General features: G+C 39.0%; 1 protein-coding gene across 6 annotated transcripts in view; it reads left to right on the top strand.

Moving 5' to 3' along the window:
- Positions 1 to 24,595, top strand: part of WDFY3 (WD repeat and FYVE domain containing 3) — a 245,098-nt gene that overhangs the window by 164,898 nt on the left and 55,605 nt on the right. For all 6 annotated transcript variants that reach the window (XM_032332768.1, XM_032332772.1, XM_032332773.1 and 3 more), the window contains 11 exons: positions 630 to 764; positions 3,383 to 3,562; positions 4,928 to 5,161; positions 11,291 to 11,390; positions 13,485 to 13,645; positions 14,742 to 14,971; positions 16,076 to 16,185; positions 17,949 to 18,131; positions 18,997 to 19,154; positions 20,257 to 20,334; positions 21,771 to 21,998. In XM_032332768.1, coding sequence (XP_032188659.1) covers positions 630 to 764; positions 3,383 to 3,562; positions 4,928 to 5,161; positions 11,291 to 11,390; positions 13,485 to 13,645; positions 14,742 to 14,971; positions 16,076 to 16,185; positions 17,949 to 18,131; positions 18,997 to 19,154; positions 20,257 to 20,334; positions 21,771 to 21,998 — 1,797 coding nt within the window. The remainder of the gene's footprint in view (positions 1 to 629; positions 765 to 3,382; positions 3,563 to 4,927; positions 5,162 to 11,290; positions 11,391 to 13,484; positions 13,646 to 14,741; positions 14,972 to 16,075; positions 16,186 to 17,948; positions 18,132 to 18,996; positions 19,155 to 20,256; positions 20,335 to 21,770; positions 21,999 to 24,595) is intronic.

The following is a 24,595-nucleotide window of genomic DNA, read 5'->3' as shown; positions in this document are numbered from 1 at the left end:
CATTTCTAGTAATTGACAGAAACTTTTACGTAAAAACAAAGTCTGTACCCTTACATTAAGTCAGGCTTCAGATTCAGGCTTAACAGTTTGGTTGGTTATGTAATTTTTCAAAATAAGCATGACACCATAGTCATAAAGTGTTATATAAAACTGCTATGAATAAGTCTCCTAAACTGATTTTTATTTCATCAGATATTATCTGTATATAACCTTAAAGTGAATAAGAATATTGCCAAGGTTGGGGGGGGGGGTGAGTCCCACATGCTTTTTAAAAAGATCCTGCTTAATTAAAATCATAGTTCTGTAATGTTATCTCCTGGCTAATTAGCATGTATTTTCTTTTTGTTTGTTTTCATAGAGAAAAAAAAAGTAGAAAACCTTGATTTTTGCATAAGTACCTAAGACAGGATGATATATAGTATTCTCATTTCTTTACAAATGTGAAAATTTACAAATTTTCAGAATTTAGGAGGGAGGCATACTAGGTCTCTGTTTCTCCATCGTGGATCATTTTGGAAAAAAAAAACCTCATTAGTGTCCAAGACGTTTTCAGAATATTACAACTTGTGAGGCTCTCTCGCTGAAACAAACTGAGGGCGGCTAATCTTCCTTCACTCTGATCTCTGCAGTTTGATCTAGACTCCATTTGGACGTTTATCTTCGGAGTTCCCGCCTCCAGTGGCACTGTGGTGTCTTCCATCCATAACGTGTGCACAGAAGCCGCTTTCTTGCTGCTGGGGATGCTGCGCAGCATGCTGAATTCGGTAAGTCTGTGGAGACGCCCCAGCCTGCTGGCGCCTCCTCGGGTCTGTAGTGTGCGCTTAAAGACGGGCTCCTTACGTAACGTGACTGTTCACTAAATGCGCAGTCTCCGGAAGCTCAGCCTGTGGTTTTGCTCTCTGCTGTAAGGATGGACCAAGCAGCTGATGAGACCATGGACTCTGGAGCCCTGCTCGGGTCCAGATCCCTTTCTGGTGCTTGAGACATCCTAGCCTCTGTGTGCCTCAGTTTCCTCGTGTATGAAATGCTGGTGGCAGAGAACTGATCTCTTAGGGTTGTTGTGAGAATTTAATGGGGAGTTGGCATCTACATAAAGCACTTAAAAGAGTGCCTGGTATGTAGTAAGTGATTCATAAGTGTTAACTGATATTACTGGTGTTATGAAATGTACATTACAAAAAACTGTATATTACAAGGTATACGTCTATATAACATAATAGTCTATGTTATTGCAATATGTTATTTGAACTTTGAAAATCACTTCCATTTAAAGGTGAAAAACGTATTTCTTTTTACTATTCTAATTATTTCTAACTTAGATATGAAGAATTGAAAGACTAAGTGGCAAAGTGTATGTTTCTATTTATCCTACAGGGATACTGTGAATAGTAACTTAATATGCTTACACAATTTAAGATCACATTGTAAGAGGAATTACTAACTACACTGGATTACAAGTACTGACAAAGCTAATTTAGCCACAACTATTCCTATGTCATCTTAGGAAAGAACATTACTATCGTATTCATTTAGAATGCTTTGGAATCCTTGTTTTGGCCCCTTGTCATAAACAAACATAAAAATCTAAGTTAAAAAAACTTGGTCTCTGGGCAAGTATCAGATCGGTGTTGTTCACATATATTCTTTTTTCCTTTTCCTTTTTTTTTTTTTTTTTAAGATTTATTTATTTTAGAGAGGGAGTGGCAGGGGGAGGGGAGGGAGAGGAGCAGAGGGAGGAAGACAGGGCATGCCAACTCCCTGATGAGCACGGAACCCAAAGGCAGTGGCAGACTCCATGGCGGAACTTGTGACCTGAGCTGAAACCAAGAGTCAGACACTTAATGAACTGAGCCACCCAGGAACCCCACTTTTTCCTTTTTTATCATCATCATTATTGTTGTTGTATTGCTCTTAGGAAAAAACACACTCCTGTGTGTCTCCTCTACTCCCAATATTCTGCTGTAACACTGCTTCACTTCTGACACTTCTGGTCACCAAATACATGAGGGATTTTGCCACACTAGCTGGATGTCCCACAGCTCAGTTCAGTTCTGATACTATCTACCTGGACACAGCGTCCGTTCCACGATTGCCCCCTCCCCAGCACACCAGATGCCAATCACAAGTCCACATTTTCACTTTTGCTTCTGACCTGCCAGCTATAAATTGGAGGTTCCTACAACTCGAGAAAGCATTTTACATTCCTAGATTACCAGTTTATTATAAATGGCTGTGACTCAGCAATAGCCAGTTGGAAGACATGCAGAGGGTGGGGCACAGAGCTTCCACACTGTCCACCTGCCATTCTCCCAGCACCTCTGTGTGCTCACCAACCCTGCAGCCCCCGAGACCCTGTCCTAAAGGCTTTTTATGCAGGCTTCATTACATAGACATGATCGAATCACTGGCCACTGGTGATTGAATGCAATCTCTAGCCTCTCTCCAGCCCCTAGAAGTTAGGGGGTGCATAGCTGTATTTTTTAAAAATATTTTTTAAAAATATTTTATTTATTATTTGAGAGAAGGAGAGTACATAGAGGAAAGGGAGATGGAGAAGCAGACTCCCCGCTGAGAAGGGAGCCCAATATGGGGCTCAATCCCAGGACCCTGGGATCGCGATCTGAGCTGAGGGCAGACACTTTAACCGACTGGCCCACCCAGGCACCCGGGGGTGCAGAGTGTTAATGCTGGAAGTTCCAATCCCCTGATGATGTGGTTGGTTCCCCTAGCAAGCCTCCATCTTTCGGGGCTTTCCAAAAGTCTTAGCATTAGCATGAACTCAGCTGTGGTTGAAAGGCCTTTGTTATGATTAAGGGAAGACACCCTTTATGGCTCTTCTTGCTTAGGAAATTCCTAGGCTTTTAGTAGCTCTGTACCAAGAATGGGATGGGACAAAGACCAAGTATGTATTTCTTATTATAAATCATAATATCACAGTTGCATGTGGTTGAAAGCATTGTTCTCATTATTTTACATATGACAGTGTGAGGTTCGGAAAGGTGGAGTAACTTCCCCATCTTTTCTGTTACTCATAACTGTCCCATGATGAAGGATGGGACAGCTTTGTGGATAATACAGCCACTATTGGCAGCAACTGTACTCATGTTCGTAATGATAAATAATCAAAATCACTGACTCAAGTTCCTGAGCTGTGAAAACATCAGTGAACAGACAAACATCCTGTCAGTTTCTAGGAGTATTGTTTTTGTGATAGCCTATTTCTAGATTTGTTTCTGTATATTTGCTTGTGTGTGTGGTTCCTAAGTGTTCTGAACCATCAACATATCCAGTTTAGGAAAGTAGTGAGTAATGGGTTTTTAAAGCAATTTTTAGCAGTGTCAGTTTTTCTGACAAATTATTTCTTTTCTTGTCCTCATGACAGCCTTGGCAATCAGAAGAAGAGGGATCCTGGCTCCGGGAATATCCCGTGACCCTGATGCAGTTCTTTAGATACTTATATCACAACGTTCCCGACCTGGCTTCCATGTGGATGAGCCCTGACTTCCTGTGTGCATTAGCAGCCACCGTCTTCCCCTTCAACATTCGCCCATACTCAGAGATGGTAGGAAGGGGGCGGGGAGTGGGGGAGCTGTCAAACTGGAATTCATCTGTCCTGGTGGTTAGCAGGATTTCCTTCCAGTCTTTTAAGCTTCTGACCAAGTTACAGCCTCACCTCTCCCATTATTCTCTGGTGTCTCCTCCTTACAGTGTCCTCTGCTTTCCCCTAAAATAGCAGTGAATCCTGCTTCCTGTTTAATTTACCATCCTCTTGGAAGTCCCTGGTTAATCACTCCCCTCTCCAAGTCACTGTGGACCCATTTCTTGCTTTATGTGCTCATACATGTTGTTGTGAAATGTCGTATCCAGGTTACGGAACTCTGGTCAGACCGAAATTTGTCTCCACTTTATTTATCTCAGGAATTAGGCATCTCCTGGACTTAGTCTTTACAAATTAATTATAGGAGTGGTTGTCTTTATACAAAAATGAAATCAGTGTGTGTCTTTTTCGTTCAACTTTCCTTACTTTGTTCCATTTTTATTTTTTATATTCTATACTAATTTAATAGAAAATTATTAGACTGTAATCATAGGTAGTACAGGTACTTCTTCAGTCCTTTATAACAAAGCCCCAAAGACAATTATTACTCTATGTACTTTAGAATTTCATGATATCTTCTCTTACTTCCACCACTTACTCTAGGGCCTGGAATAAACTACTTTGTTCATACTAATTTTTCTTCATGTATGAAGGTGAAAAACTCATTATGAAACTATGGGGAATTTTAGGAGAAAGACAAGTAAAACATGACCTGGCTTGTTTCTGATTTTTAAATCCTAATTTTTCTGGTAAGAAAAGACCTTAGGAATTATCTCAACATCTTTTTCTTGTCAGCAGCTTATAATCTGTCTTTTGGTCCTTTTTTGTTGTTGTTGTTGGCTCAAAATTGGCTTGGTTTTGGCATTGTTTTATTTAGTTATCGGGGGGTTTTTTAATTTGCAAAAATGGATCATCCCTTAGGTGCTACCATTGTGCCAGATCTTTATCTGGGATTCTGTGATATTTGACTTCTCAGTAGGTATACTTCAATATGTAGATACAGTCATTCTCATCATTTCATTTATTTTAAGTGCAGTTATCCACCATAGAGAGAAAATTCAACATAGAACAGATAACATGGTTAGTGGCTGATCAGCTTAATACTAGAAAGAGCATGTGTTAAATAACTGTGACCTGTGGTTCCCAGTTGCTACCTTGAAATGAGAGTCGAATAAGCAAAGTGAGGTAATGTTTTGAATAGCTTGATGTGAGGTAAATGTTGAAGGAAAATACTGTTGCTGCTATAATTCGGTTTTTAGGAAACATGGAAGTGAAAATACCACATAAAATCAAATACGACTAGCATATATTTCTGCTTGATTATACCAGGTGACTGATCTTGATGATGAGGTTGGATCTCCGGCAGAAGAATTTAAAGCCTTTGCAGCAGACACAGGGATGAACAGAAGCCAGTCAGAATACTGCAACGTGGGCACAAAGACCTATCTGACCAATCACCCAGCTAAGAAGTTTGTTTTTGACTTCATGCGGGTCTTAATAATAGACAACCTCTGTCTTACTCCTGCCAGCAAGCAGACTCCGCTAATTGATCTTTTGTTGGAGGTAAACACCAAAAAAATGCATTTACATCTCTTTTGTGTAGTTTTTCTAATTAGAACATTAAAAACCAAGCACATTTGATGCTAGATACCTTTCAGATTTCATATTCTTCTGGGTTGTACAGGCAGAACATATTACAGACTATGGGATTTTTTTTTTTTTTTTATCTCAGATGTGCTACATACCCTAACAGTTTGTTTCTCTTCTTTCTATTCCCACAAGCATATCCCTAATTCAGTCCTTTATCGTCCTTTCCCTAGACCAGGAATTGACAGACTCTTTGTGTAAAGGGCCAGATAGAAAATATTTCAAGCTGTGCAGGCCATGCGGTCTCTGTTACAGCTGTTCCACTGTATCATTAGAGCCAGAAAGCAGCCATTGACCATACATAAATGAATGAGCATGGCTGTGTTTCAATAAGACTTTGTCTACCAAAACTGACATAGGCTGGATTTGGCCCATGGGCTTCAGTGTGCAAACACCTTCTCTTGACACACAGGCCTCTCCTCAGCTTATAACTCCCTGCTTCCATACCTCTTTCATACTATTGCCAAGTATTATTGCTCTAGATGTACTGTACGGCTTAAGACATGGTGTGTTGCACATAGTAGGTGCTTAATATGCACTTAACTTAATTTTCCTCAAGACAGCAAAGTTCTAGGTTGCTTGCTACCTTAGCTCAGACTGCTATAACAAAATACCATAGACTGGGGGACTTAAATAACAGGCATTTATTTCCCCCAGTTCCAGAGACTGAGAAGTCTGATATTGGGACACCAGTTTGGTGAGGCTCTTGCTGTACTCTGACATGGCAGAGAGAGAGAGAGAGAGAGCGTGCACACACGTACAAGCTCTGGTGTTTCTTCTTACAAGGGCACTAATCTTTTCATGGGCACTCCACCATCATGACCTCATGTAAACCTCATTACCTGCTGATGGCTCTGTCTCTTAATGCCCTCACATTGAGGGTTAGAGCTTTGCCATATAAATTTGGGGGGACACAGACATTTAGTCCACCGTACTTGCCCATTCTCCTAATAAATGATGTGAAGCAGCTGACACACCAGAAAATGAGCCCTCCCAGCTCTAGAAATTGGTCATCCCTGAAAACCAAATGTTCACCTAGAAAAAAATCTCAAAAGGTCATAGAAAGAGAATTTAGTATATGACGAGTTGCTGTACATTCATATTTTTTCGGTCACTTCCTATAAGTAGGGTCACAGAGTCGGTTACTCCCAGGTCTCTGAAAATAAGATTCAGTAAGTGCAGAAGACTGGCTGCTTGTCTCTCTGGGGAACTTCCCACAGGCTCTCAGCCATTTGGCAATTGAACCTGCACTTTCTCTGCTCCCTCTAGTGGCTAACACGGTTAACTTTTTATTTGAAACCTTAAAACCACAGGAGATATTTTATCCTACTCATGCGAAACTATCTCCACTCAGTCAATTAAAAGAAATTGCTAATGTAATTCAGATACCATTCATGCTGAGCATTTTAACCAGGACCACAATGTTTAATATTGGCAGGAAAATCATTATCATCAATAATACATTTGGTAGAGTTTAAAAGCATGCCTGGTAGAGCTTGTCCTTGTGGAAAACTTTGAGAAGCAAGATGGCTGTTATCTTAGTGGATTGGGTAGGAATTTGAAGCACTCTACGCAAAATGAGGCGGTGATCAGAACATGACAGGATAATCAAGTTTAGAAGAGTGTGTGCAAAAAAGCATAACCGAGCCAAACAATAAAATACACATGTGTGGAATATATGGGGAGATTTATCCGGTACAGTACTTTTAGTCTTACAGGAATTCTTATAGCTATATTAGATGATATAGATTAGCTGTGTCATCTAATAGATGATATGATTGCCTTTTATCTTGGTTTTCTATATTTTTCAATGGGAAAGTTTGATATAACATGTATTAACCTTGAATTAACATTCTCATTGTTGCAGAGAGTCATTTGCCCTGCAGTGGAATTGTGTCTGGCTATACTGGGAATTAGGGTTGGCTAGGGTTACATTTCAGGGAGAAGTAGGGAATGTCAAGATTGAAACTCCCAGGTACGTTGTAAACTCCTTAAATTTAGTCACCACCTTTCACATATCTTTTAGTCTCTCACAGACTTAGTATTGTTGTTTGGTGTGTTCTTCTCTGTATTTTTAAATCATTTAACTCTAACTGCATTCTAGCAGTTCTTCTCAAACATGAAGATATGATACCATCTAATAGGAGAGATACACATTGGCTTTTAAAAATTAACTTAATACTTTGAGGAACTTTAATGCTACTACACAGTGTATGTACAGAGTAAACATACAAAGCATTTATTGTACTAGATGTCTTCCTTTGGTGTAAAAAATAAGTAGCAAGCATATGATTTTGAATATTGTGATTATGAAGTCTTTATCTCTGAAGAAGTTCAAGAAGAGAATTATCCTGTATATTTACCATTTACCTACATGAAGGGTGGAGTTTGAATCAACTGATTTTCAGTTCAGTATATGGGAGGCAGGCCATTTTCAGTCTTCAGTCATCTTCAGTCTCACTACAAGATTATCTGCTTACTTGACTAGATCTGCAAAAGAATGTGTGAAATTATCTTTGTTAGAAGTTAATAAAAGTAAGATTCCCTTTCATATAAGCTAACCAGAGTGTGCCATTGAGGCTAAGTATAAGGGGGACAGTGGGGCCTAATTGAAAGAGCATGGGTTTAGGAGGGAGAAATACCTGTTTCGAATTCTGGCCCTGTTATTTATTGTATAAGCATTTTCATCTCACTGAGCTCAATCCATTCTCTGGGGAATGATTTATATACTGCTTCCCCTGCATGATTTTTATGGGAGTTAAGTGTATGTAAATCACCAGCAAAATCTATCTTGAGAAATTAAATGTGTGCTGGTTATAGCTGAGTGTGACTGTGGCCACTGTGAGTTCTCTTTACCCCTTCTAGTTTGCCCATCTTTCAGATGGTATAAAAATAAAACGTGTCTCTCAGGGCTGCTGTGAGGATTAAATGAGTTTATATATTTACAGTTCCTACCATGGGACCAGTGGCACGGAAGACTCCCTCAGACACTGCAGTGGCCTATGCTAGCGTCTCCCTGGTGGTCCTCTCTTCTCCCCACTCCCCATGTCTGCTGTCACCACCAGGTGTCGTAGGGAGTTCAAAGCCTGTGAATACCACCGTGGTGGCAGGAGGCAAGCGCAAGGGAATGGATAGAAAAGGTTTTGGCTCTGCCTGCAGAAAAGCTCATGAATGTGTGCTTGTCTGATGCCACACGTGCTTTCCTGTGGTCTCGGGAGTTCGTGACTCTCTGTTCCACCCATCTTCTAAGAGACCTCCCCATTCTCAGCAGTGTGCAGTCCACCCTGGATGACCCTAGGGCAACAAACAGATGGAAAGTGGGAGAAGGGGGCAAAGAGAACTCTGACATACCTGAGAGAAGAGATCAGCTAAAAGGAATATTGTAGCTAGAATGAAGAAGCTCAAAATCCTCTTCTTGAAGGGCTTCAGCCCATGACAAACCACAGAGCGGCCTGCCCTCAGTGCGGGCAGCAGACGCCCAGGGCTGTCTGGCCTTGCACACGAAGATTTTGCATGGTGTCTGCCGGCTGCAAAAAGGAGGCTGTGATTCTTTGAGTACTGGTGTTGACAGGCTTCCCAGTTTCTGTAGGGAAGATGCCTGATAGCCAGAAGCCAGAGCCGATCACAGTGCTCATTCTTATCTTCCCTCTGCCCTGAACTCATCCCAGTTACCTGGTATAGCCAACCAGGTTTATTTAAAAGATGGCCGAGGAGACAGGAGCAGAGTTGCTCGTGTGCATTTGTTAACTTCAGTATGGAGACTTTTACTAAAGCTGGGAGAGTATGGTATAGCGGGTGAAGCCATGAACTTTTGCCATCAGAGAAACTGAGGTTTGAATCCTAGTTGTGACTTAACCACTCTAAGCCTCAGTGACCCTATCTCTGAAATGGGGTGATAGTTTTACTTCAGAGAGAGATTTTTGCAGATTGAGATAATGTACAAAAAACTAAGCACGGTGTCTGGTACATAATAGTAAGTCCATAGAATGTTTAAAAAAAAAAAAAACCCCTTGAGACAGCTGTGCATACATTTATAAAGTCTTAAATCCTTTAAAAGTTAGGCTATAATAAATCTCAGCAAGAACATTTAAACCCAGCAATTAGAGCCAATAACAAGTATAAATTCTGGGTCATAATCACTCATATAACAGCTTCTTTGAGGGGATTCAGAAGATTAAATGTGCGTTGGTGACTGAGTCTAGCCTTCAATCCATGCAGAATACAAAAGAATATTTCTTAATTAAGTACAGATAAATATTGTGATGAAGCTACTCCTCTGAGTTCTGTGGCCCTTTTGTTCACAGACTCCAAAACGTTGTCTCGTTAAGATTTGATAAACTCGACTCAGTATTACTTATCCCATTAACCACCTTCAGTTGTTATGATCCAGAATGAGCACTGTCATCTTCAGGAGTGTTTAAATCCTCCTGTGAATGGAGAGCCTTCCTCTGGGAAACTTTGATCGGCTTAAACTATTTGACAAAATGGTCTCTGATCTGATGACAGGGTAATCCTCAAGAGCTCATCAGTCTGCTTCCCACTTAAACATTCTCACTTTCTCTTCCTTTGGTAGGGCTGTGGTCTCCCTGTACCGTCAACACGAGGGAGAGGCAGGCGGTGGGTGTCTGTGGCGCTCAAGCTGACCGCCGTGATTCAGCTGTTCGCCTACACAGGGAAATTTATTAAGATTAAAAACAACATGACATGTCCTTTACTTTCTCCCAAATAGATACCAAACCCAGTTCCTAAGCGCTAGTACTATTTTAAATGTACTCATTAGGCCCATATTTTGTCATTTTAAAACAAGTATGTCTTACCAGCAAAACAGAAAAATGTTTGCTGTAGCTTGGGTTTAGCTGTTGGTTTCTAAATTTTTAGAATAAGATCCTTGATCTGAATATAGAATTTAGATTTTAACTGCTCCTTTAAACCCTTTATCAGTACCACATTGAAAATCAGAATAGAAAGAAATGGGTTTTTTAAAATGGAGCACATTTCAAGTGTAAATGAAGAACAGTAGTCTGAAGCCCACTCTTGTAACGTGGTCATAAACATAGTCCCGGATCTGTCTATTCAAGGATCTGCAAAGCATCAGTACTGTGCCTGTATCTAAAACATCCAGATCTCTTTTTAAGAAAAAATTTTATGTCAGTTTGTTGAATTGTTCAATATGCAACTCCTACCAAAAGCTGGCGTTTGAGGATGACAAAAGAATCTTCCCCACCTTTTATCCACTGGGCTTCCAGGGCTCAACCACCCACTTCACAGGTTAGGTACTGGACATTTGTGCACCTGGGTTGTATTACCCTAATTACCAACAGAAATGCCATCTGAGAACTGTACTTTAACTTTGTGCTTGCAAGCTTTTATTCAAGATAATTTTTAAAAATATCTTTGCACTGTATAAACCCTTATCAAAAGTATTGCCTATAGGGTTATCATTGTCCTCTTTATAAAAACCCACAGAGAACATTCCTCTAAGAACAATTTTAGGAAAACATCCTTGCTGACAATCTAGTGTGCTGCTTTTATAGACAATAAAAAGCTTCGTAAATCAATCATCTTTTTTTCCCTCCTTCTTGAAGCCGAGGGAGCTCAGAGCTAAATTGAGTGCTTAGTTAACTTTTTGTAACAAATATTGCCCTCCCCATCGACTTTACCCCATTGAGTACTAGGTTCCTGAGGTTTTGTATTTGTTTTAATGGCTTTATGATTTTGTCAGTATCTCATAATAAATTGCCAGCTGTCTTTGGAAGTGAGGTATACTAGTAGATTATCAAATATTTATTAAATACTTACAATCTTAGAATACTGTTTTTGGAGGACTGGATTCAAAAGATGATGATGTTTCACTTTTGCTTCTTTTTAATTCTGTGGAAAAGTAAAAGAAAGCATAAGCCTATCTACCATCTCACATTTCTCGTTTTATTATTTACCAATAGGTTTTTCTTTTATATAACTATGTAAACATGATAATATAACTATGCTTGAGCTCTTATCTTTGTTTAGTTGATTTTGTTTCTAATTCTAAATTTCATTGATTAGGCTTCTCCTGAAAGATCTACAAGAACTCAGCAAAAAGAATTCCAGACTTATATTTTGGATAGTGTGATGGACCATTTGCTTGCAGCTGATGTTTTATTGGGTAATACTGTGTTTTATTTTCACTTTATCACAGTACCTAGAATCACTCTTCTCTGTCTAAATTCCTAGTGTATCTTCTTTTTAACTTCATCTTTTCTTTTCTGTGCATTTTTCCTTCATATTGGTATTTTTCTGTAGTGAGTAAGAGGCCTGTCTAGATCTTTCCTTTGAATCTGGGATAAAGAGTCAACAACAGGAAATACTTAAGTTGCTTGTCCACATCTGTACACTCAGGTGGCAGGAAGAGGACAAGTAAAGAGAAACAATGTTTTAAAAACCATAATATGTAAATGGATTACATTTCTATGAATGTCTGATACTTTTAAAAAGTAATTTATTGTGATATACTCGTAAGTATACAAACATAAAGCTCCGTGAATGACCACCCACACCATCATGCCTATATAAGGCCACACAGAAGTGCATTTCAGGCTCCCCCACTTCCCTCCTTCCATGACCTCGTTACTGCTCACGGAATCACTGTCCCGAGATCTAAAACAACAGGTTCGTTTGGCATGCTTTTGAACTTTACAAATGGAATTATATAACATGTATTTGTTGCAGTCTAGCTCCTCACACACAGCATATTTGTGAGATGTATCCATGTTGTTGCCTGTAGCAAGAGTCCATTTATTTTCATCACTATGTAGTCTGTTATAAGAATAAATAAAATGTGTCCAATTTGTTGTGGTGGGACATTCAGTAGTTGCTAGGTTGAGACAATTAGAAATAAAGCTGCTATAAATATTCTTGTTCATATGGGCCACATATGTATATAATATTTATATATAGTTATTAGATATATGCCCATGAGTAGAATTGTTCTTTGTAAGGGAAAGGGAGAGAGAACAGGCTGCACATCCAGTGCAGAGCTGGACAAAGAGCCCAACACAGGGCTCCATGTGGGGCTCGATCTCATGATCCTGAGATCATGACCTGAGCTGAAATCAAGAGTCCGACATTTAACTGACTGAGCCACCCAGGCACCCCTATGTTGTTCTCTAGGATGGCTTCCAGAACGTAAATTCAAAACACATTAAGATGTTTTTTCTGTATGTTCCTATCCGGTTACAATAAAAATACAAAACTTGATAAATTTACAGTGGAGCTAACATTTATATATAAAATAATGATAGAATTTAAAGGAGAAGGAAAAGTAACGATTTAACATATTGGCTACTTGAGTGCCAAGTAATAATATTAATCAAAGAACTTCCATCCTATTAAATTATTATTATTATTATTTTTTGCTAAGTAAGTCTGCCAAGAAGTCTTTAGTATTGGCTTAACATGTAACTCTCAAAGCATGCTGTCAAGTCAAACTTTGTGTTTGTTTTTATCACTTAAGAATCTTACTTGCACAGGCTCCGTCTTACTATATAAAGATACAAAATGAAGAGTTTAACATAATGGAGTAATTTAGAGTTAGGTCGGAATAATATACTCAGTGGGGCTCCAGAATTTCTATGAAGGAGGGGCTTATGGAGGGCATTTTGGTTAGGGGGATTAGTCTTGAAATAGTGTGTACACAGCAAACACTTGGGAAGGCACTTCGGAACCTTCTTGAGGAGAAACAGGACTGAAGGTAATCATGGAGGGAAGGAGAGGTGCCCCATGGCCCCACCAGCACTGACTGTAGTTTTGTTTTCACAGTTGTTCTGGTCCTCTCCTATATGACTTCATTGCACTTGAAGGTATATTCAGAGCAGAGTTGTGTCTGATGGTGTGTTTTACCCGTTATTAGTTGCACAGAATCAATTCAAAGCTAAGAACCTGACAGCTTTTTTCTCAGAGATCCTCTGTCGCTGTCAGTTTAAGTTGAGGAACTGTTTGCTTATCACAGACTGTCTCAAGCAATATGAGACTTCACACTCTCAATCCATAACTCTCTTGTCCTGCAGAAATTATTTCTTTCAACATTTATCATTTATCGGCCATAAATATTTTCTTAATGTAGTACATAAGAGCCTAGTTGTCCTCTTTCTAAGTGTAGTAGATAAACTCATTTTGCATTAGCCTCATTTTTGGAGGATCTGGTCTTGTGCTGGTTGATAGCAGTTTTCTTATATTTATTTATCCCCTGGCTCAAATTTAGGGGAAGATGCATCTCTGCCTATTACCAGTGGAGGAAGCTACCAGGTATTGGTGAACAATGTGTTTTATTTCACACAACGTGTGGTGGACAAACTTTGGCAAGGCATGTTCAACAAAGAATCTAAACTTCTTATAGATTTTATAATTCAACTAATTGCACAGGTAATCTATTGTCACTGTTGGTTTTAGAGTACATGTTTTTCCTTGAAAAACTTTTCCTTATGTGTCAAAATTATTGGAAATAAATGTAACTAATAAGATAATGTTAATATTTAATACAAAGCTCAGTTTATTAAAAGTGAATAAAAACTGTACACTTGTAACCCTTCTCCCCCATCCATAGCTTTGTGCCAACTTGTCCCTTGTAAAGTTGCCTGGTTCTCGCAAGCTGTGGGCTCTCACTGACCTCCCCACTGCTGTTGCTTTTTGCTACCCAGATACCTGGATAGCTTCCTTTTGGTTTAAATACCTTAAGCTGATACAATTTGATAGGGCTTTTTCCATTACACTATGATACAGTTGTGTGTAAAGGTTTACAGAGCAAGAAGAGTTGATAGTAAAAGAATTTCTTCTTCTTGTAATGAAATTTTCACAACGTTCATTGTAGGTCTTTGAAGGTGTCATTTAATGAGTGTGTGTGTGCTTGCATGTGTGTGCATGTGTGTGAGTGTGCGGTACCTTTGACCAAAGAATGTGGACCTGGTTTGCCACAAGTGCTTAATCTTATTCAACAGGTACTGCAGAAACTAGAAAATGCTTTTATCATGTGTTATTAGCATACAGTGCATAGGTTCTTTATCTAAGAATTTTTTTTAAGAGCTAAATTTGTATTTAAGCCAAAGAGAAAAGTTTACAAGTGAGGAAACGAGACTAGACCATCAAAAGAAGTTTTTTACTAAACTTTTAGGTTATTTGTTTTCCCCAGTCATTTTGAGTAGAGATCATTCTTACAGACAAGTTGTAGTAGGAGGTTCTCCCTGGACAGCACTTCCTCACATGCTCAGACAGGCCACTCCTCTCTGCTCTGTGAGTCTTAACAGCTCTCCTCACTGGGGCATGAGGCTCTCAGCTCGTCAAGTTACATTTATGTGTCTCGGGTTCCAATCCTCATCACAGCAAGAGCTTTTTGGTTTTTAACTTAGCACCCTGTACTGAGCATGGCCACTGGTACATGGTAGACCTAATGTGATGTGTGAATGTGAAGCAGACCATTTATTTTTGTCCATTTTACTAAGCGTAGTTGCTTTCCCATCTTTAGTCCAAACGAAGATCCCAGGGATTGTCACTCGATGCGGTGTATCACTGCCTCAACAGGACCATCTTGTACCAGTTCTCACGGGCACACAAAACTGTTCCGCAGCAGGTGGCTCTCCTAGATTCACTCCGGGTGCTGACGGTCAACAGGAACCTCATCCTGGGGCCCGGGAACCACGACCAAGAATTCATTAGCTGCCTGGCTCACTGCCTTATTAATCTGCATGTTGGGAGGTAACTTTTTCACGTTCAGTTTGCTGCCATGAATTTGTCTTTTATATTTTTCCACCAAAATTCTTTGCTCTACTTTTTTGATAGTAACATTTCTTTTTCCTCTTAGTCTCGGTTTTAAAATGTCACAGAAAATAGAAAAGATAAGGGTTACATTTGTGCAGTGAAATTGTGGGCTTTTTTTCCTTTAATTTTCTATGTCTTTAAGTTGAGCATTCATCACCTTATGTCACATATGGAATTTAAAAAGAAAGTTTAAAAATAAACAAAATACACATTGTTGGGGGTTAAGAGGGATAAACAGAAAAGAATGTAATGAATAAATGCAGTGCTCTGCATGAAGTGGGTGAAATTGGGATTTTTCCAATGATTGCTTTGATAGATTCTTATTTAGTGTCTGGACATTAAATTAGGCACTGGGATGAGATGTGAGCAAGAAAGACTCCATGGCAGGGTCTTGGAACGTGCAGTCTAGGAGGGGAGACAGTCAGTCAGGTGTGCCAAGTGCTCTTCTGGAAGCATGGTGCTTTGGGAGCTTGGAACAGGTGCCCCGAATGGGAAGAAGACACCGGCTGAGTTACAACCTGAGCATGCTTGAGGTGGTTAGCCCTCCACTGAGGATGAGAAAGAGTGATGTGGGAACAGAGAGCCATCTGTGTGAGTGCCCGGGGAAGGAAAGAATATGGCACTTGGGGGAAACTGCAAGTATCTCCCTGCAACTGAGTGAAGGGTGGTGGGATGAGAGACTGTGGGGGAGGTGGCGCATAGGCCCATGAGGAAAATGTTCTTAGGAACTTTCGGTAATTTTAAGGTGAAAATGTTAATAGTAAACCAAAAAGCACCTTAAATATTAAGATGCCCATCTTGATGCTGTTGTTTAGTTTCATTACATTTGGCCAGGTGGATTTGTGAGATCACCCTATGAAATGGCATGTTCCTGATGAAGTAGTAGTTCTGTGTTGCGCATCTGCTGAGTATCGTCTGCCAGTTTGGGAACTTGGTGATAGAGCCAGCATTTGCTTGTGTCTGCAGGGTTATACTTAGTCATTACAGCTTTCAGCTACAGTCATTTCCTTCATAGAGTTTAAACTGACTGGAATTTTTCAGCAACGTGGATGGATTCGGACTGGAAGCAGAAGCCCGCATGACTACATGGCACATTATGATCCCCTCTGACATTGAACCAGACGGTGGTTACAGCCAAGATATTAGTGAAGGTAATTACCTCGACTTGTTTTCTTCCTTTTTTCTCCCAACTCTCCCCATTGCCAAAAAGAATTGTTTTTTAAGAGACAGAGATGAGCATAGGAATAGGGAAGGGGAGAGGGAGAGAGAATCTTAAGCAGGCTCCATGCCCAGCACAGAGCTGGACCTAGGGCTCGATCTCATGACCCTGAGATCATGACTCAAGCCAAGATTAAGAGTTGGACATTTAACCGACTGAGCCACCCAAGCACCCCTCATTTCCAATTTTTTTTTTTAAAGATTTTTTTTTTAATCTATTTATTTGACAGAGAGAAATCACAAGTAGATGGAGAGGCAGGCAGAGGGAGAGAGAGGGGGAAGCAGGCTCCCTGCCGAGCAGAGAGCCCAATGCAGGACTCGATCCCAGGACCCCGAGATCATGACCCAAGCTGAAGGCAGCGGCTCAACCCACTGAGCCACCCAGGCGCCCCTCATTTCCAATTTTTAAGATAGACTCTGTCCCCTCCCAAAAACCTCACCTCAGATACTGCCAGTATTGGCAACCGGTGCTCCAATAGGTCCCTCCTGAACATACGCCAATATGCCCACCATTATAAACCAGCCCACCAGCTGGAGCTCTCCTTATGTTGCTAGCCCCTAACATTTCATGGTAACACTGTGAGATTTGATGATACTAACATTTGCACAAATAGTAGTATCAATATTAATGTGGCATTTACCATTAAGAGAGCTGCCTGTTGGTAGTGTTAGATAGGTCTCATTAGAGGTGCAAATATTACTTGAGACAGGTCATCACTACTACCATTTTTATTCTCTTTTATTCATTTTCTCTTTTAATATAGTTTTCCCAATGCTTTTTATAAGTATTATGCATTAAAATCTTCACAGTGGATTCATTTCTAATTTGCACATTGGTCAAAAAGTCATAACTGTAAAAGTTTTTGTCTCCACAGCCATACAGTGTGGTAGTTTTGCATATGATTTTATCCTTTGGAAGTACACCACTTGTTCTTTCCTTCATTTAAGCATTAATTTATTCTCTGTCCTTCACTAACACATTGTGAAGCCCAGACACTGAGAACATCCCCCAAGGAACTGACAACTCAGAACACTGTTTCTCAAAGCAAAGTGCTCAGACCAGTAACATCAGCATCATTTGGGAACTTGTTAGAAAAGCACATGCTCTGGCCCTACTCATATCTACTGAATCACAAGCTCTGTGGGTGGAGACCAGCAATCTGAACAGGTGTCCAGGTGAATCTGACGCTTGCTGAAGATTGGTCTAGAGCAGGAGTCAGACCAATTAGCAAGGAGTCCAAAGCAAGATGGAGTTTAATAGTAAATGTTCTTTTAATAATACTTATTTCTTGCCTATTGCAAAATATTAAAGAACAACTAACTTAATCTTGAACTTATTTTAAATAGTCAGATGTAAACTTACTTTTAAATGGGCAAGGTTCTTATACAGAAGAGCTAGACAATGAAATGTGTATGTAATTTCCAGTTTTATAAATAAAAAATGCAATCTCTTGCATACAGATGAAGTTTTTTTTTTTTGTTTTTTTTTTTTTAAGTTCTTCAAGTAGCCAACCACATTTTTGGTTATCTGAGCTTAATTTGGTTATTGAACTTAATACTATCTGAAGCATTTTTTTTTTTTGACATTTAAGTACTGTAGATGAGATTCTTAGATGAAAGGCATGAAGAAAATTACTGCCTTTATATTGTGTTTTTGATAAATTGTGTTTTTGTTGTTGTTGATTTCATTTCCTAGGGCGTCAGCTTCTCATAAAAGCTGTCAACAGAGTTTGGACTGAATTAATTCATAGTAAGAAGCAAGCCTTGGAGGAACTTTTCAAAGTCACCCTACCTGTGAATGAAAGGGGTCACGTGGACATAGCTGTAGCAAGGCCGCTCATTGAAGAAGCTGGTTTAAAGTGCTGGCAGAATCATTTGGGTAAGAGAGGCCTCAAAGATCATGTGACTAACAGATTTACATGCATCTGAGTCTGTGGGTGCACTTTAGATATATAATTAAAAACTTCCCCAGAGGATGTCATGACGGCAGCAGAAGTGAAAAGCAACACTCATTCTAGAATGACTATGTTGAGATTTGGCATTTCTTCTCAGATTTTTCTTTTTTAATCTAAAATATGTTACACGTCTGGCATCTATGAATTTGGAAGATAATGCATTGCTCACAGATGCAGTCCCTGGTCACCATCTTGGTTATGAATCCATAATCTGTTCTCTGTAATTCTGAAATTCAAAAAGCCCTAAAAACCTAAGGTTTTTTCATGAATTTGGTGCCCAAAAATCACTTGTTGCAAAACCTAATCTATATTTATCCTACTTACTGTAAATATTCATACATTTTGCTGCAGAAATATTACCTGTTCAGTTATGGTTTACTGCCATTGACCCTCAGTATTATATACTATACAGTTATGTACCATATCACCTTATAAAATCCAAAACCTTCTAAATTCCTGAGTATGTACAGCACCAAATATTTTAGATGGGGAGTTGTGAATTGTTACTAACTTAGAAACTGAACAGTTAAAATAAGTTTGCGTACTGTAGAGCTGTGAAGTTTCAAACACATGTCAGTTCAGCTAGTATAATAATTGCCAAGCAGATAATGCTAATACAAGATCACCAGCAAGTAAATGTGAAATATCTAAGAGAATGTCTGTGTCTATAATGTAAACTGCTTTTGATGACTACAGAATTGTGATGTGTACCCTGGATGCAGAAATGTTAAAAGTAAGACAAATAAATACATGGAGAAATTTTAACGTAATCTAATTTTGATTTCATAGCCCATGAAAAGAAATGCATAAGTCGAGGAGAAGCTTTAGTGCCCACCACACAATCCAAATTGTCCCGTGTCAGCAGTGGCTTTGGTCTTTCCAAGTTAACAGGATCGAGAAGGAATCGAAAGGAAAGTGGTCTTAATAAACACAGTCTTTCCACCCAGGTACATTGTTTGGTTTCATCGATGTATTATTAGAAATCTTTATTTTAAGATTTACTTGTAGTGTTTTATATAACACACTTAACCTGTATAAGCACATGATTTGAAGTGGAACTTTTCTGCATTTTTGCTTTTAGAAGAGATAAAAAAATAACCCAGGTAATGGAAACTTCTCCCAATTTATTATGACGAAATTGCATTGTGAGTCTTGTGTATGCAGACCCACTTCATAACTGGACAGGAGATTCAGATTATTGATACATGACCATACAGTGGGTTATTTTTTTCCCCCAGTTTTTCCAAACTTTCAATAATTTTGTTGCTAACCATTCTATAAATTTTAAAGCAGTACCAGCACAAAATGGTTTTTTTATTTTTTATAATCTTGTCATATATATTGTGATTGATTTTTTTAAACTCATCTACCTCCATTAATTTCTCCCCCATCATACTTCCTTTCCCATCCTGGAATCTTAGTGGCAGCAGTGAGAAGGGTCTGAGAGAAACAGTGTGTATCATTCATTCCCTATGTCAGGTTGGATTCCCCGGGAAGCACACTGAGAGGGTGTTTGGTGCAGGATGATTTTTACAGGTGCCCTAGTGGTATTTGTGAAGGGTAAGAAAGGAAGCAGGATCGGTCACAGGGAAATACCAGGTTACAAGGCAGGTCTAGGCTCAACTGACCTAAGTGGAACTTAGGGGCCAAAATGGCCTTTTATAGTTGACATGGGCTGAGCTGAAATGGCTGAACCTGCTTAACTCCAAATCATACTGTCATTGGGTTTGGGGTTTCCTGGCCGTTCTCTGCATCTGAGTTGATCCCCAGCGGTGCTGATGGCATTCTCAGAAGCTGTGGGAGCCAGCCCATTCTGGAAGGAGCATAGAGATGGGGGAGAAAGTATGTGGATCTCTGTCCAGCAGAAAAGCCTCCTCTAGATTCATCACATAATTAATCTTTAGGAGTTTTTTGTTTTGTTTGTTTTGTCTTAATAGTTGCGTCTTTAATGAAATTTTAATAAATTTACTTGGCATTACTTTAAGGCTAGTTAACATTTTTCTAGGAAAATCCATGAAACACTAAGACTCTTTTTCCATCCATTGTTAGGAGATTTCTCAGTGGATGTTTACACATATTGCTGTTGTCCGTGACTTGGTAGACACACAATATAAGGAATATCAGGAGGTAAGAATTCATAACCACAATAAAGGTTTCTTTTGCATTCTTCAAGTGAGAAAGAAGTCTCTCATGATACTTTTTTACCGCTTTTAAGAGTAAGTTGCTGAACTGCATTCATCGTCAGAAGATGTTTTTAATTATTGCTGCCAATGGCTACTTTGGTCACTAGTTTTAAGATAGAAAAATCTGGACTTCCTAGAGGCAGATGGCATTTAAAAAACAACAAACTGAAAATCAGCACAACCGAATTCCATCGACATTAACTACTGACATACATACTGCATGGGTTGTTCCTAATAAATATTAAAATAAAAGAAAATCCCTCTCTTTTGGACTTAACAAGGAGACTGTGAAAATAGGCATCCAAGTCTCTGAAAGTCTCTCAAAATTTAAAAAAAAAATTAAATCTAAATAATTTTTTATTATAGGCACTGGGTGTTTATGTTAGTAAGAAATAAATTCAGTGAAATCCTCTTGGTGAATTCATAACTATCCTAAATATTTTGTTTCCAAAGTGGCTGATTTAGATCTATTGAAGGTTTCTGAATGATTAACTGCTAATATTTTATGGGCATACACTAGCTAGTTGTTATAGGGGATTCACCTCCTTCCCTCCCCCCCGAACATGTAAGTACTACTGTGATACCATGTAATTTCAAGATTATTCATTCAGTAATCTTCACTATATAAAGAGATTTTATTCTTAGATTGATATTATATACTTATGTTCTATGAAACATTAGATAAGGTAGTCCAATTTATAATCATCTGCTAAATTGCTGTACATCTTGATAAATAGTCAGAAGTTGTACCAGTTCATAAATTTTCATTTAAGTAAAATGGTTTAGATCTATCCCAGTAGTCAGTTGAAAATGGTTTTTCTTTCATTTTTATATGAACATCAAGTACTTTATCAGAGCTGCATGTTTATATTCTTTACCTAAAATCTTGGCAAATGTTACCAAGCTAATGAGTAAGCCAATTCACTGGCATTATTTCTTGTTCTGATTGACTAGATCTTCTCCTATGCATGTTCAGGTACTTGTTTTGTGACTGGGGGTGGGAGGGAGAGAGTCATCCTTAAATTACCATGTTTTCTATTGACTTACACTGGACTAAGCATTGCAGTATATGTTCATAAGTAATATTTCCAGGTCCTTGCTTCAGTGGCCTTTGTTCAAGTGTACCGCACCCTTGCCCTTGTACCTATCTGTCATTTATTTGGTGTTAAGCACTTGGGCCCCCACAAAAAATCACACCTTCTCACAGAATTCATAGGCCCCTGTAACCATAAATAAATATAATTTTACTTTTATAATATTGACTGAAATGATATGCACTCGTTTTATTTGCAAATATTAACTTGGCTTTAAGTTATTTGTAGACTTTTGATTATTCCTCCTGCTTTTGCTTGAAAAACAACCTGGACTCCCTCCCCTTAGCGTCAGCAAAATGCCCTGAAGTACGTGACAGAAGAGTGGTGCCAAATCGAGTACGAACTGTTGCGGGAGCGAGGGTTGTGGGGCCCCCCCATCGGCTCCCATCTAGACAAATGGATGTTGGAGATGACAGAAGGGCCCTGCAGAATGAGGAAAAAAATGGTGCGAAATGATATGTTTTATAACCATTACCCTTACGTGCCAGAGACGGAGCAAGAGGCAAATGTGGCGGTGAGTATGCAGAATTGAATGTTTGTGATGGCTCTTTCAGTGGTCTCTTCCTCTTGGCAGGCATCTTTCTTTTAGGTCAGTTACTGAAAGTATCTAAGTTAGCAAACTCATTAAGCTGTATTCAGTTCATCAGGCAGGGTGGCGGTGGTGGTGGGAGGCAGCAACGACGCGGCGGGGAGACATCAAGGGAAGGGCTAGCGCTTCAAGCCTGTGGAGTCATGCGCCCACAGTGGAGCCCAGGCTCTGCCCCTTCACTCGCTGGGTGGCCCGGGACAGGCCACTGGGCCACTTTAGGTTCCTGTTCCCTCCTGCCTAACGGGGAGAAAAAGACAGCTCTGTCTCAAAAGCTGTTAGGATTAGATTGGTTAACATTAGTAAAGCACTTACATGGTGCTTATTTTGTGCCAGACGCTGCTGTAAGTGAAGTTAAGTAAATAGATATTGGCAGAAGCAGTGTTCTTGGAAGAAACACAGAAGAGAGCTAAAGAATAATCGCCTGAGTATGTGGATCTTTCTCTGTGTGTTAAGAAACGTCTTCACTGATTCCACAGGTTTAAAACACAGCATTTGCCAATAAGTTTCCTTTATTCAGATAAGTCCCCCTTCCCCAAAGTCTTAATTCAGACTTGCACATGACCAGAGAAAATTTATCTAAGTTGCTGATGGTCTAGGAATCGTGTTTTTAAGTTTAGGAAGATAGATTCTGCCAATAAAGCCACTACAAGTTCAAAAGAGAAAACACAAGAGTATAAAAATCTGCCGAATTTAATTCTGAACATCCTCATAATATTTCTAAGTAGTAATTCAGCTCTTCGGTGTCCAATAATAATCCTCTGCCTCCAAAAGGAAGATTACTTTTGTCCTTGGAAAACTCGTGTTTGTTGTAGAATCACAGCGTTGGGAGTTAAAAGGGGGTCTCACTGGTCATCTCATCCAGCCTCCTATTACTATCATTTTAATGTTTAATCAGTTACAGAGACATTATTGATGAAGTATTTTACATTGTTTTTTGTACCTTGTGTTTGAAATGCAGTCTGTATTTCACAGTAACATCACGTCTCTGTCCCGACTAGCCACATTTCACATGGGTAGTGACTGCTATATTGAACCAGGGCAGTTCTAGAGAATCCCTGATTCTTAGACCACTATGTTGTGACTTTTTAAAAATCTGTACTCCTTCTTGATAAATGAAATTCTTTCATCTTCCTTTAACATCATTGAGATTTTTTTGAGGCATCAGTTAAATTTTTTTTTAAATTAGTATTATAACTTTTAAAAAATGTAGTCTAGAGAAATATATTCTAAGATTCTCCCCCTTCCCAAGTGTCTGACCAACTATGCTTCATGAAGACAGGAAGGTGACGGAGTATCTCTCAAGGGAGTATATCCCACGCTTAGTTTCACTTTAGTGTTCAGCTGCCTCTAAAATCAATCCAGTAGAAACTCCTAAACCCACTTGGAAACCTGCATCACTGCGCAGAATCATCTGCTGAAGAAGGCCTGTCCTTGGATGTTTGGTTAATAGGATTTTAGGATCTGTGAGGTCATAAAGTTTGAACTTTTTAGTGTTTGAACCCTTGCCCACTGTAGAAGTTTTATAATACTTCATTTAAAAACTTTCTTTCAAACCCTTCTTGGGTTTTAAATACTTTCACATTCTTGACTTCATATTTGATTTTGTCAACAATGGAAGAAACGGAGATTTATAAAAGAGGCTTGGAACGTGGATCTTCTAATAAATAGTTTGGATTCTATGATGTGAGGGCAGTTTGCATTGTTCCTATGTCTCATCACTTTCTGCCAAAACCCTGGCTGTATTTATTTTGTGGCCAGTAATTTCACTTCTGTCCTGTTACTTCTTAGAGTATCGGTCTTAGAGCTGCTAATACATAGTTATCTAAGATTTTTCACAATAGCTTCCTAAGTATCACTTTGCTCAAAGCTATTCCATTCTGTCAAGAACGCCATACACAGTACAACTCTAACTCAAAGCACCATAATTTCTAGTACTACTGCACTATGGAAAAAAAAATTAATCCACCCATACCTTGCAGCCTCTACTAGTACCTGCTTTTGTTAGAGTAAACCAGCATGGCAGTCTCTAATTTTTAACCTTTTTTTCCCTCAAATAAATACTTTAAGCCGATAACAGTTTGATAAAATATTTCTTATTAAGTCAGCAATCATATAAATTGAATCCATTCAAGAATACTAAAATATAAGATGAATATATATGCTCTCCTAGAAATGTGACCAACTCACTATTTTTATTTAACTGAGGCATACACTTTTGAGTGTTTTTATTTAACTGAGGCATATTTTTTACTTATATAACTATAATATTTTTATATTGTTTATTCCTTTTTTTTATAACCGTGCCATTCACTTTATGAAAGTATATTTAAACTTCTGTATCAGATAAAAACAAAATAACCTATTTGGGGTTCACACTTACAACCTTAGTATTATTAGCATTTTACATAAGCAAAAGCATTCAGCAGTCTGAAAAATCTAAGCAGACAGTCTCAGAAATAAGTGTGTACCATATGGAGCTTATTTTTTAACCAGATGGGTTACATATTGGGAAATACAAGGCA

The sequence above is a fragment of the Mustela erminea genome, chromosome 2 (genome assembly GCF_009829155.1).
Source record: "Mustela erminea isolate mMusErm1 chromosome 2, mMusErm1.Pri, whole genome shotgun sequence".
NCBI lineage: Eukaryota > Metazoa > Chordata > Mammalia > Carnivora > Mustelidae > Mustela > Mustela erminea.
The sequence above is the reverse complement of the archived record's forward strand: the minus strand, read 5'-3'. Positions and strand labels throughout refer to the sequence as shown.